We start from the raw sequence: 12068 nt of genomic DNA on the forward strand, positions 1-12068 counted from the left end.
TAAACATCCATAGGCACACGCTTTATGCTTGTGAACAGGGCAAGCTTTCTATCTTTATAGAATTTTCAGGCCCTTTACATTTTCAAGGTGTTCCTCTTACAAATTTATAAGGGGATTCTGAAGAATACCCCATCTGTATTTTTCCTACCTGTAGATGTGTTTGGCCAAAGACATCTTCTGACATGTGTTATACAGTTCTGGTGCTGGCTTGGCAAGTGTTCTGGGAGTGTGTAGGGGTTTAATGAGACCCCCATGCGCATCCACAGAAGGAATACCCATTGATTTCAAGCAGCCAATCAGTGGCAGAAAACATTAGATCATACAGGAGCTCTGCTTCAGCTCTGATGCTGAAGCTTCTTAATTATTTTATTATCTGGTTTAATTAATGCATATTAAACTGCATTAGCACTTTAATAAACATCAACTTTTTAGGTTGACTTTATGGAACCCCTTTCAACCTTCAATTTTCTACGCTAAAGTTTTTCTTGATTTATATTTTAACAGTCTGTCAATTCATCTTGAATTCCACATATTATGTTGTTATATTTTTGATTCTTCTGTGCCTGCGCGGTGTTGACCCGTAATTTTTGGGCGTTTGTATGAAGTGATAAGTGCCTTGTTTCTTTTCCACATTGTCACCAGAGATTGTTTAAATGATCTGCAGAGGAAAAAGTAAATTAAAGGATCGAGGCATGCATTTAAAGAGGATAACCAGAGGGTGCTCTCCTTTACATAGAAAAGGGTGTTCTGTGCAGAGCACTTAAAGACATCTCGAGTCTGACTTAACGTGTAAGGAATCCGTGCAAAGTGAAATGGTACAAAACACACAAAAAATACAGCGATAACTATAAAGACCTTCAAATTAACTTTTTTTCTGGATGTTGTCATTTCTCTTCTAGTTCTTTTGAAGGACTGGAATAATTGTTTAGTAATAAGGAGATAGCATACCACTATAATAACAAAAGTAACCCAGAATATAAATTGGCAAATAAAGTTAACAATTTCATGCCAAACTAACCCAAAATCCGATTTTAAGAAGGCACATTTCTTCACACTTTTTGGAGTTGGCGTCTTGTTTGTCAGAATCATATTGGGTAGCGACACTGAAAACATAACGATCCATATGACAGCTGACAGTATTTTTGCAGAACGTGGATTGGTTGAGCTTTTGAATGGTCTGACTGTTTTCAGGTAGCGATCGATTGTGATCAGTCCAAGGAATATAATGCTTATGTACATTGTAAAGTAGAAGATCACCGATGTCACTTGACACACAAAGCCCTTCAGTGACCAAAGTCCAAGTCTTGCATCGCTTAGAATCTTGAAGGGAAATGTCATGATCATTAGGGAATCCGAAATAACTGAGTTTTTTAGGAAAATGATGAAATTAGATTTACTTGATATTTGGAAAAACACCCGGATTGCCAGCGCATTCATTATTATTCCAGCAAAGAACAGGATTGAGTAGAGAACAGGAAAAATGACTTGATTGATACGATTTTCTCTAGAACACGCTGTCCTGTTACTAGTGTGATTTGTTAGGTTGTAAAGTTTAAACTCTATTCTCATATCTCTGAGTCCTATGAGGAGAAAAGAAATGAAATACATTGTTTTAATGCTGTACCCAATAATCCAAAACTATATGTGTATTTTATTAATGTGTTTCATTTAATTCAGTTCAGGATGTTAAGTCAAATGTTTTCTCCTAAATCAGTATATAGAACGCTCCTTGGTTTCTTAGACTAGTGATCCCTGAAAACTAAAGCAAACCCTACAAATGACATTCTTAGTTAAAGGAACACTCCAGTCATGGTATGCACTTTTAACGCATTTGATAACTAAGTGGTCCCTTTAAATTACAGTATGGTCCACATTGCGAGTGCATTTCTTGTGCAGGAGATGTGTTCATACTTGATATACTCGCCACCAGTCAGCTCTAGAGCACTGGTGGCACTAATCATCAGACTACAGAGGAGGCCTTCTGCTGCAGCTTCTTCTAAAGATACATGATTTATATTCTTTTCAGATGGAAGAATGCATGTTAAAGAACTTATAAAGGACATTCATATCCATTCTTTGTTAAAGATTATGCCAGGGACATTGCAGTGTCAAAGGGAAAGTCAGCATCACACAAACTAACAACCAAGGTTTACATTTTGACATTTTTGTGTAAACAAAATGAATGATCTTAAAAAGATTAAGTATTGACTTTAGAGAGTCAACTCTTCACCATTGACCATTACATAGATATATTCTATAGAGCATTTCTAACATTTACTAAAGTTGTAGAAGTCAAAATGTTTCTGACCTATACTATGTACTCTGCTGTCATTACATAAATGAATTAGTAAAAGCATAGAACTGCTCTTAGGTTCATACCTTGATAGTCCATTGTATAATCCATACTGTTTTTGCTTGAAGGTTTAGTGTTATTATTTTCTGTGTATCCAATGGTTTGGGAATTATTGGCATTTCATGAGTCTTCTCTGGATAAGCCAAGTCTTGAGGATGGAATAAAAAAAGAGAGAAATATTCACAAATCATAATAGGGAAAAAGTTTTCACTGAAGAATTAATTTCTGCCAGTTTTGCAATATTGCTCTAGACAGAACAACATGTACTTCTTCTTTTTATTTGCTAAGTAAAGGAAATATAGATTGTGTGTTCCAAACTAGATTTATAAATAGGAGGCACATACTTTGTAGTAGTTAGTCTCTTCAGACTAGTAGAGATTTGAATTTGAATGCTGTTGATTTTTTTTTTTACAATGTGAGCAGAGGTACCACTATCTTTTTTGGGAACTGCTAGATGTATACGATAATAAATAAATGATTTAAAGGCTTGTGTGACGAAATGAAACACTCCAAGAATTGTCCAGTGTGTGCCAAAATAGTCTGTTTTTTATGTTGGTTATTCAAGGCTCATATATAGCACCAGAAACCACGTTTTTTAACATCTCTTTTCCCCTATGTATGTTAAGACGCAGAATGTTTTTTCACCCTGTTAGGGGCAAGCTCTGCACCTACTGTATATATTACATAACATACAGAATGCACACGATACAGAATAATTTTTGCCGGTACTATTGAGTGTTACTTTAACACTGAGGGCCGTGGGAGAAGATGTGGGTGAATGTTTTTAACATTGAAACTAATAAACATTGAGCTGCAAACCATAATAAAGAAAACATATGAACTATGGGGAAATCGATATGCTCTGTGTCACTTCGCTTTGTAATCTTTGATTCCCGTTTTGATTGTATGCTAACTGTGCGTACTTTTATTGAGATTAGTTATCATTAAAAGTGATTGTCCCAGGTACGTATTTGGTATGTTTTCAGTCTTTTGGGTTTGAGGCTCAATATTTACTAGATTTGATCTCTTTCATTTGTTGGGAGATGCTATTACTTGTGTTTTGTACCCCATTATCTATATTTGCCATTTTTCAATACATCTTATGTGAATGTTCTGACTGTTGCAAGTGTCCTCTGTATAATTTTTAATTCACTCTGGAAGTTTAACATGATGGTCCCCTACTGGTTGGATTCCGGGGCCCTAAATGGATGTTGTACCCAAACATTTCTGAAGGTTCCTCTACTTGTCTATCAAGGCACTTGTATGACTCCTCTCACTCCAAAGTACACAATTTGATGATATGCCTTATAAATGCCTTATAAATGGTATGCTATGTTAAATTCTATAACTTATACGATATAGCACATACAGTACTATCAAATTCCTTATTAAAACAGCACCAACAAAGTACACTGCTAACAATTCAAAGCTTGATATTTTTTTTATTTGGAAAAAACACTTCAAACTGCTTACTTTTGAATTATGGTTTGCCTTCATTATAGCACAGTCAAATAATAAAGAGTACTCTATGTGAGCAGTTACATTGTGTCTGACAGTAAAGCACTCCTTCACAAGGGAGACCAGCCTTCTCCCTGCAAAAACCATATCTCTATAGAGAATGGCAAGGTATCCAAACAGTAATTGGCTTGACCTTTTAAAAACTGATCAAGCTAATCACATATAGTAAAAAGAAAATATTACCAGCACTTTATATACCCTTGCATTTATTTTTTAAATAATAAGCGTCCTGGATTTTAGGATAACTCTCATTAATCCATAAACTAAATAAACAAAAACATAAAATTAATCCTAGAGCTTAATTACGGTATGTGCTTAAAATATTAAGCTTGAGAGTTATAATCCAAAAAGGCCAGAAAGAAGTCCATTATTTTAAAAACACACTTTATTATACAGTGCATACCTTATGCGTTTACTTGCAATAAAGTGCATTGTCCATGCCTTCCATGTTATAAAATCCAAATGAATGCCGAATAGAACATCCTGACCTCTGACTTCCACCTTGATCCAATCACATCATATGCAATTGCCTGAGCAAATGGCTTTCACGGCCTCAGCAGTTTTTGCCAACAAATGGCTTTTTCAAGAATTTTTTTAAAATTATTGTTCTTGAGTTTGATATTTTAAGCACAATAAATACTGATGTTAAGTTGTATTCTAAAATCTACCTTTGCATATTAAACAAATTATAAGACTTAAAATACACAAAACCAGCTGCCAATTAGCAGAAGGAGTTCTGATAGAGTAGTTACTGGGTATAAATGTGTGATCTACTCAATTACATAAATGACAGGTTACAGAGGACCTGCATAGAGATCACAGTGTGATCGGTGCAGGGGGATCGCGGGGAGGGGAGTGAGAAACCATGTCTCTCACTCCCCCTCCCATCCTGAAAGAGAAAAGTTAATTCATTAAAAAAATAATATTAAATAAATCATTAAAATAATAATATAAATAATATTAAAAAAAATTATAATGTGAGCTGTGATGTCATTGTGACATCACTGGCATGTTCAGGAGGTCCCTAAGAGGACCTCTAACCATTTCTGTGTTAAAAAAATATATAAAAAATACAAAAAAAATGTAAAAGAAATTAAAATAAAAAATATATAAAAAAAGATAATAAAAAAAATATTAAAAAACCTTACTTCCCATTGCCCTAGCATAACATAAATTAGGTATTTCTGAAATCAGGACACCTGAATTGATAAACTTGGAGGGAATTTTCCATCACTTTACCTAATTTTGTGAGGATTCAGAGGGAAAATGTAAAAAAAAAGTTTTTTTTCTAATCTTCGCTAGTTTTTACTAAATTTCTTATTCAAAATTTTCAGCTAATCATCCAACTATGGTATCAAACGAAAGCTCAATCCCTCCTTGAAAAAACAATATATAGTTTACATGGGTACACTATTCACAGGAAAAGAGAATCATCGCTAAACCGACATACCCCAAAAATGGCAAAATTGCTCCGGGCTTTGAGGTACCAAAAACCCCTGGGATTGAAGGGGTTAATAGTTTGTTGTGTGTTTTAACTGTTGAAAGGCCTAAGAAGGACCACAGTTTTTCAGTATTACTTTGTCAGTTCCAAGGGCACTACACTTTTTTTGTCTGTTTCTTGCAGTCCAAAAGTTCAGGCAAAGATTGTACATGTAAGTTCCTAAAGTACAGCATCCCTTTATTGTTGTTATTGCCATCTGTGCGTCAATATATTACGTACTTTACCATTTTTCTGACAAACATGATGTAGACGTTTCAAAAACAACCAGAGCAAAGGAGAATTCCTTTTCCCACAACACTGTGGAAACCACGTGCAATTTAAACAAAAACCATTAAAGTACGGAAATGTAATGTCAGTAAACATTACGAAATTCATTTTGCACTGTAAAAATGTTTTCCATTATTAAATCAATTTTAATTATTTCAGTAACTGAAAAATAGTAAATTAGTATTTAATAGTTACAAATAATACGAAATAATTTTCACTAAATAAGTGATCTTAATTCCTGTTCTGTACTTGTGAACATCTGATTGTTGTGTGTTTAGCAAAGAAGAAGACAACTTCCAGATCTATTTAACATTCTCCAGACATTCATTAGGCATTAATTTCATCTAAATAAGTTAATCACAAAGCTCATTATGATGGGTAGTTGTTTTTTTTGCCATTTGCCTTTGAAGTGAAAGATCACAGCTTAAATTAAGTTGTATCCCAGAGCTGGAGCTATGGGAAGAGATGATTTTTCCAAGAGCCACTGTACAAGTTTATGTCAGATTTCAGATGTCTGTCACAAACATCTATACAACATGGGTAATAAATCCAGAAAGCATGACAAACCCAAGTACTATACATCTCAAGATACTGTGAACTGCCTCCACAAACCTATATATGGGACACAGACAATATGGCAGCGGGCGACTTATAAAGCATTTGCTCATTGATGGACTCATTCCAAGGAGAAAAGTAGAAGGCAATCACAATAATACTTCAGTGAATGAAGGCGACATATTTCTCAGAGATCGCATGATGAAGTTTCCCTCATTATATATATGCAGATGTCTTTTCAGTCCAATCTAATATCACTAGCCAAGACAACACAGGAGTGACACAGGAAAATAAAAACGATGAAGAAATGCTACAGCAGAACAGTTTATCGTAAAAATAAATATAGAGAGAATTGAGAGTTGCAGTGCTCCTGCCTGTGCTTCGTGATATACTTTTTGTTTACTTTCTCAATAGTAAAGCATAGTGCTGCCTTATTCTGATCACTGGGCTGCTTGGCTCCGGGGAGGCCTGGGAATAGGATGCCTTCCTGGCCCAGGCTCCTGAAAGTTAAACATTGCACCATTGTATCGTGGGAGATTGTGAATGTACTTCGCATTATATTTGCAGATAACAAAGCTGAGAAGGGCCACTGTATCTTATTGGTGGGAGTATATCAAGGTCAAGCTTTTTAGCTTCCTTCAAGAATAAGCGCAGGCATCAAGCCAGCAGTAGAAAGTGGGTAGAAAGTGGGACTTCAGAAAGCTGCAGTATAAACTGCAATCACTTTCAGACCATCAATTATGTGGAAAGCTGGAGGAGCCCAAAAAGAGATTTTTTACTACCCTGCTTTGTATGGAGATTTTCCCCCAGGAACTCACATGGAGAAAAGCATTGAAAAAAACAGGTGCCTAGGGTAATATGGCTTGGTAGGAATTACCTTATCCTGGAACTGGGACAGATCATGGCCCAAAATTGGCTGATCCTCAGCTTGCTTAAGCACTACTCAATATTAGTTATGGTTTTATAACAAATAAAGTCCCTAATTATGTTAAATGTTAAGGTATTGTTAGATACAGAATGGTTTGAAAAGAGAAGTGAAAGGAAAACAAAGAAGCAAAGTAAACAGCTAAAACAGGAAATTATGTTATTTAAAATGGATCTCCATTTTTTCTTAAATTCTACATTTTCTAGGTCCATACACTAAATAAATCTATTTGTGGCTTTATAGTTTTACAATCAAACCATCCTCACGTAATCTCATAAACAACGTCAAACAAGTGGTACAGTATAGAGCTTGGATATTACCTTCTCATCTTAGAAAGACTATTATTTAACTCAAGAGGCAAAACCAAATCAGAACTACTTTCCTGGTGCTAATTTAATCTAAATCCTCATCTGCCTAAGGCAAATAAGCAAATTAAGAGGGGACTACGTGCACCCTCATATTTGCTGTATGTTTTACGAATTGATGCATAGGAATAGTGTTTAAACGGAAATCATAGTTTTATGTGTTCTAGTAAATGCCCCTTATGATAACATTTTTTTTTTCTAGAGTCCATAAACTGGGAAGGAAAAAACACCATTATGATATTTTTTGTAAGCCAACATGTGTCTTGATGACATGGTAAATTTCTAGATTGTAAACTCATGGTTCTAAGAATACATTTGTTTATCTACAAATATCTGGAAACATTCTGGAACAAATTACAACCTTTACTTCAGGAACCACTTACCGCTTGCCCTGCTTCACCATGTCCAGATCACCTGGAACCTGCTCTGAACATCAATGGGCTTATTGATTTTCAATACAGGTAACACAAAAGTTGCTCAGTTGGATGCGATTCTTGGGTGATTTAAAATAAAAAGGAAGAAGTGTTGTTCCAAAGCAATAAATACTTCTTATGTAGTACCAGTCTTACCAAATAGCATTTCCCTGAAGACTGACAATGATTTCCTTGTGTTTTCAAGCAAGTAGACTGTAGAATCCTGTGTTCTTTTTGACAATGTACCGTCGGTCCTGCTTTACTTGAAATATCTGGCTTTTGTTAATGGATTTGCTAATTTAATTTCAGTTACAACAATTATGTGTATTTCACAAAGCACTGGGCATTTGCCAGTAATAACTCTAATTTACCCTTGAGTGGTGTTCTTTCGCTTTGATGAGATAAATATCAGGTGCAGGCAATGATTTGCAAAAGAACTGCGTGGCATTAAAGAGAACCTGCATTATTTCTTTGCACTTTTTGTTTCATTAAGATCTTAGTGATTTTGGTAACAAGACTTCACTCTAATTAATATTTTGCTCCGTGCGAAAAAAAAAGAAGAATATATGTGTTGTATTTTGTGATAGCTGCTTGACAATTGTTTCTCTCTAAATGTGAAAACTGGTGCTTTTAAAGGGAACCTATAGATAGTATGTGTACCTATAGATAGTATGTGTACCACTATTACTCATCAGGGTCTATTCATTAAAAGGACAGTTGAGCTCCTTGGCTTTACTATACATTATAAAGGTCCAGTCGAAGAGCTTACAGCAACTGAATGAGGTACATTGTCTGCTTGTATTTAAATTGCTAGTGTGTTTCTCCCTTGCATCTTGCATGCTGTACTCATGTGCGTTATCAACGCGATAGCCTTCATGGAGGAGCCACTATAACTTCATGCAAGAATATGCAAGAATAGTTTACAGAGTGATTCACATAGAGAGATTCACACACAGGATATTTGCTTTTTTAAAACTGTAATACGTTTGGGTTGACTGCTCCTTTAACCCATTTGTGAACAATGACTCACCAGGTCCATCATGAAAAGATGTCCCTTGAGGACTAATGATGTATCTGGTACGTCAAAATTATCATGTTCTGCCACAAGGTCTGACTGCTTGGTAACCGACTTCCATGCAAATGATCACCTATACAGCCAATGGCACTCACAGACACAGTTACATGACAAAGGTAGTACTTGTAATCACTGCCTTTGTCTTTGTTCACTGCCTCCCTCCTTAGGTAGGATTAGGTAGAGGTTACAAGAAAATAAAAAACCTTTAAAAAGTTGAAAACGTTAAATAAAGCTAACAAATATATTTTTGGTATTTTTCACATTCAAACTAACGGTGTATAATTTGTATACCTGTAAAACTAAAAATAAATGTTTTTTTTATCCCATTTTTATTTTATTGTTAAAAATAATCAATATTATTATAATTTTTTCAAAAAAAGCCCTACTTGTCCAAAAAATATAAATATATATATATATATATACATATATAATTTCCGTGGGTTTACTAAATGAAATAAGGGTTTCAGAAAGACAGCAGAAACACAAAACATGCTATAGAGAATAATAGCACTTGAATTTAAGGGGTTACATGCAATTATAAAAAAGACACATTTCAGTCTGCAGGGATTCGTACTAAATTAGACATTTCACAATCATTAACTATTTTTTATTATTATTGTGACGGAAGCCTCCATCACTGAGACCACTGGGACTTCTGTGGCTACCCCCAGCAGTATCATCTCATCACTGGCTGAGGGGATTATCTCCAGCAGACAGCCAGGATCTGCCACCAGGGAGTGACCACCATTCTTTTAGTTTAATGTTGTATAAATCAGTCTCCCCCCCTATTGTATTGTTAATCTCGTTTCTGCCCCTGTTGTCTCTGGGAGGCAGATTAAGGGGGGTTTGTGTCCCAATATCTTGTTTTATGTAAATGTGTGTTTTGCTGGATATATCCAGCCCTGTGTGTGAGAAATAAATCAGTCTTCGTTTGGTTTTACCCTACACTGAGTCTCGGCTAGTGACTGGGGAACCGAAGAAAGTGTGTGTGTCCCTGGCTAAGGGAGCACAAGACAGCGGAGGTAGTCGGTCGGACTAGCCAGATCCATGACAATTATTATTATACTTTATAAAGCGCCAACAGATTCCGCAGCGCTGTACAAGATGACAATTTTACAGATAACGACAAGTACAATACAGTAATTGACATACAGATACAAGAGGAATGAAGGACCCTGTTCCCGCAGGAATTTACAATCTAGGTGGATAAGGGTGAGAAACAGGAGGTGAGGACTGCGTGGTAGTGAATGATGTTAATGTAGGGCGAGATAAGGGTTGTAAGTGATTGAGAAAGAAGTTTTGATGTTTATGTCAGAGGTAGGTTTCCCTGAAGAGAAAAGTTAGTATTTTGAATTTAATTCTGCTATGGATGGGGAGACAGTGGAGGGACTCGCAGAGAGGTGCGGCAGATGCAGAGCGTCGGGTGAGATAGATTAGTCTGGCAGAGGCATTGAGGACTGACTGGAGGGGGGATAGTGGGGAGAGAGGGGGGCCGGTAAGTAGGTTGTTGCAGTAGTCTAGACGGGAGATTACGAGGGAGTGGATTAGTTGTTTTGAGGTGCTGGCAGTCAGGAATGGACGAATTTTGGAAATGTTGCATAGTTGGTTGTGGCAGGATTTAGAGAGTGAATTGATGAGAGGGATAAAAGATAGATTTGAGTCTAGGGTCACTCAGGGGCAGCGGACTAGTGGTGAAAGAGAGATAGTGGTACCGTTGACAGTTATAGAAAGGTCAGAAAGGGGAATAGAGTTAGAGGGGGGATTAGAAGGAGCTCAGTCTTAGACATATTTATCTTGAGGTGGTGAGAGGCCATCCAGGAAGAGATGCCAGATAGGCAGCTGAGTTACTCCAACAGACAGAGGCATTGAAGAGGAGGAGTCACCGGCAAAAGACACAGAGAAGGATCTGTTGGAAAGATACAAGTTAATCCAGAAGAGAGCAGTGTCACGGAGATCAAGAGAGTTGAGTGTCTGTAGGAGGAAGGGGTGGCCACCTGGGTCAAAAGCAGCAGAGATTAGGATAGAGTAGTGGCCATTGTTTCTAGCAGATAGAGGGTCGTTTGTGACCTTGTTGAGAGCAGTTTCAGTCGAGTGCTGTGGGCGGAAACCAGATTGCAGGGGGTCGAGCAGAGAGTTTCAGGAGATAAAGTGGGTAAGACGGCCGTGGATTAGTTTTTCTAAGGGTTTAGATGTTATTGGAAGTAGTGATATGGGGCGGTAGTTAGCAGGGGAATTTGGATCAAGGAAGGGTTTCTGGAGGATGGGAGTGACCTGTGCATGTTTGAATGGGGATGGGAATACGCCAGTAAAGAGTGAGGGCAGGAGTAAGGCTAGAGGAGAGTGATGGAATTAGCTATGAAGGGATGGGGTCAAGAGGGCATGTAGTGAGGTGTGAGGAAGACAGTAGAGCGTGAACTTCGTTCACAGTGGGTTAAAAGAGAAATGTCAAAGTGAAGGCTGCATGAGTGTACAGTTGTTTTTGAAACACATGTTTAGTCCAGGGTTGTGGTTAAAGACTGAGTGTATAGGAACACAAATAGGAAGATAGAAACACAGATGTTATTTTCAGGGCAAAGGGCCAGGGTATGCACTGCAAAGGATACAGGCGCTTGTGACATATCTAGGCTATTCTTCATAGATAGTATTATCATAGAGGAAGAAACCCACTTGAATAATTTTTTGGTATCCAGGATATGAAAGGTAATCCTGCTACTTGTGGACTGAGGCATTTAGAAACAAAATAAAATATTCATGTAAATAAATATGTACTTAAAGAAGTTAAGTGGTCAGAGGGGATGTTGTGGGCCACGGTGGATGTGACCTCATTATACACTGTTATAGAACAAAGGGATTAAGGCAGTTAAAAATCAACTGTATACTGATTCAAATATGGCACGTTTACAAGCACAATTTATTTTGGATTGTATTCACTTTATTTTAACTTTATTTTTGGTTTTAAGACACTTTTTATTTACAGGTGTGCGGGACGGCCATGGGCACTAGGTTTGCACCGAGTTACGCCAATATTTTTGTGGCGGATTGGGAAGCGAATTCCATCTGGCATAACAACCCATTCAGTGCAAAGCTGGTGCTCTG

General features: G+C 36.9%; 1 protein-coding gene across 1 annotated transcript in view; it reads right to left on the minus strand.

Moving 5' to 3' along the window:
* LOC149300303 (P2Y purinoceptor 12-like) overlaps positions 1-12068 on the minus strand; it is a 42575-nt gene that overhangs the window by 4195 nt on the left and 26312 nt on the right. Inside the window, exons 2-3 of the mRNA XM_089485291.1 lie at positions 1925-2018; positions 640-1580 (exon numbers count right to left, since the gene is read on the minus strand). Coding sequence (XP_089341417.1) covers positions 640-1580; positions 1925-2018 — 1035 coding nt within the window. The remainder of the gene's footprint in view (positions 1-639; positions 1581-1924; positions 2019-12068) is intronic.

The sequence above is a fragment of the Sceloporus occidentalis genome, unplaced genomic scaffold, assembly GCF_023333645.1.
Source record: "Sceloporus occidentalis isolate IW3139 unplaced genomic scaffold, rSceOcc1.0.p SCAF_25, whole genome shotgun sequence".
Lineage (NCBI taxonomy): Eukaryota > Metazoa > Chordata > Lepidosauria > Squamata > Phrynosomatidae > Sceloporus > Sceloporus occidentalis.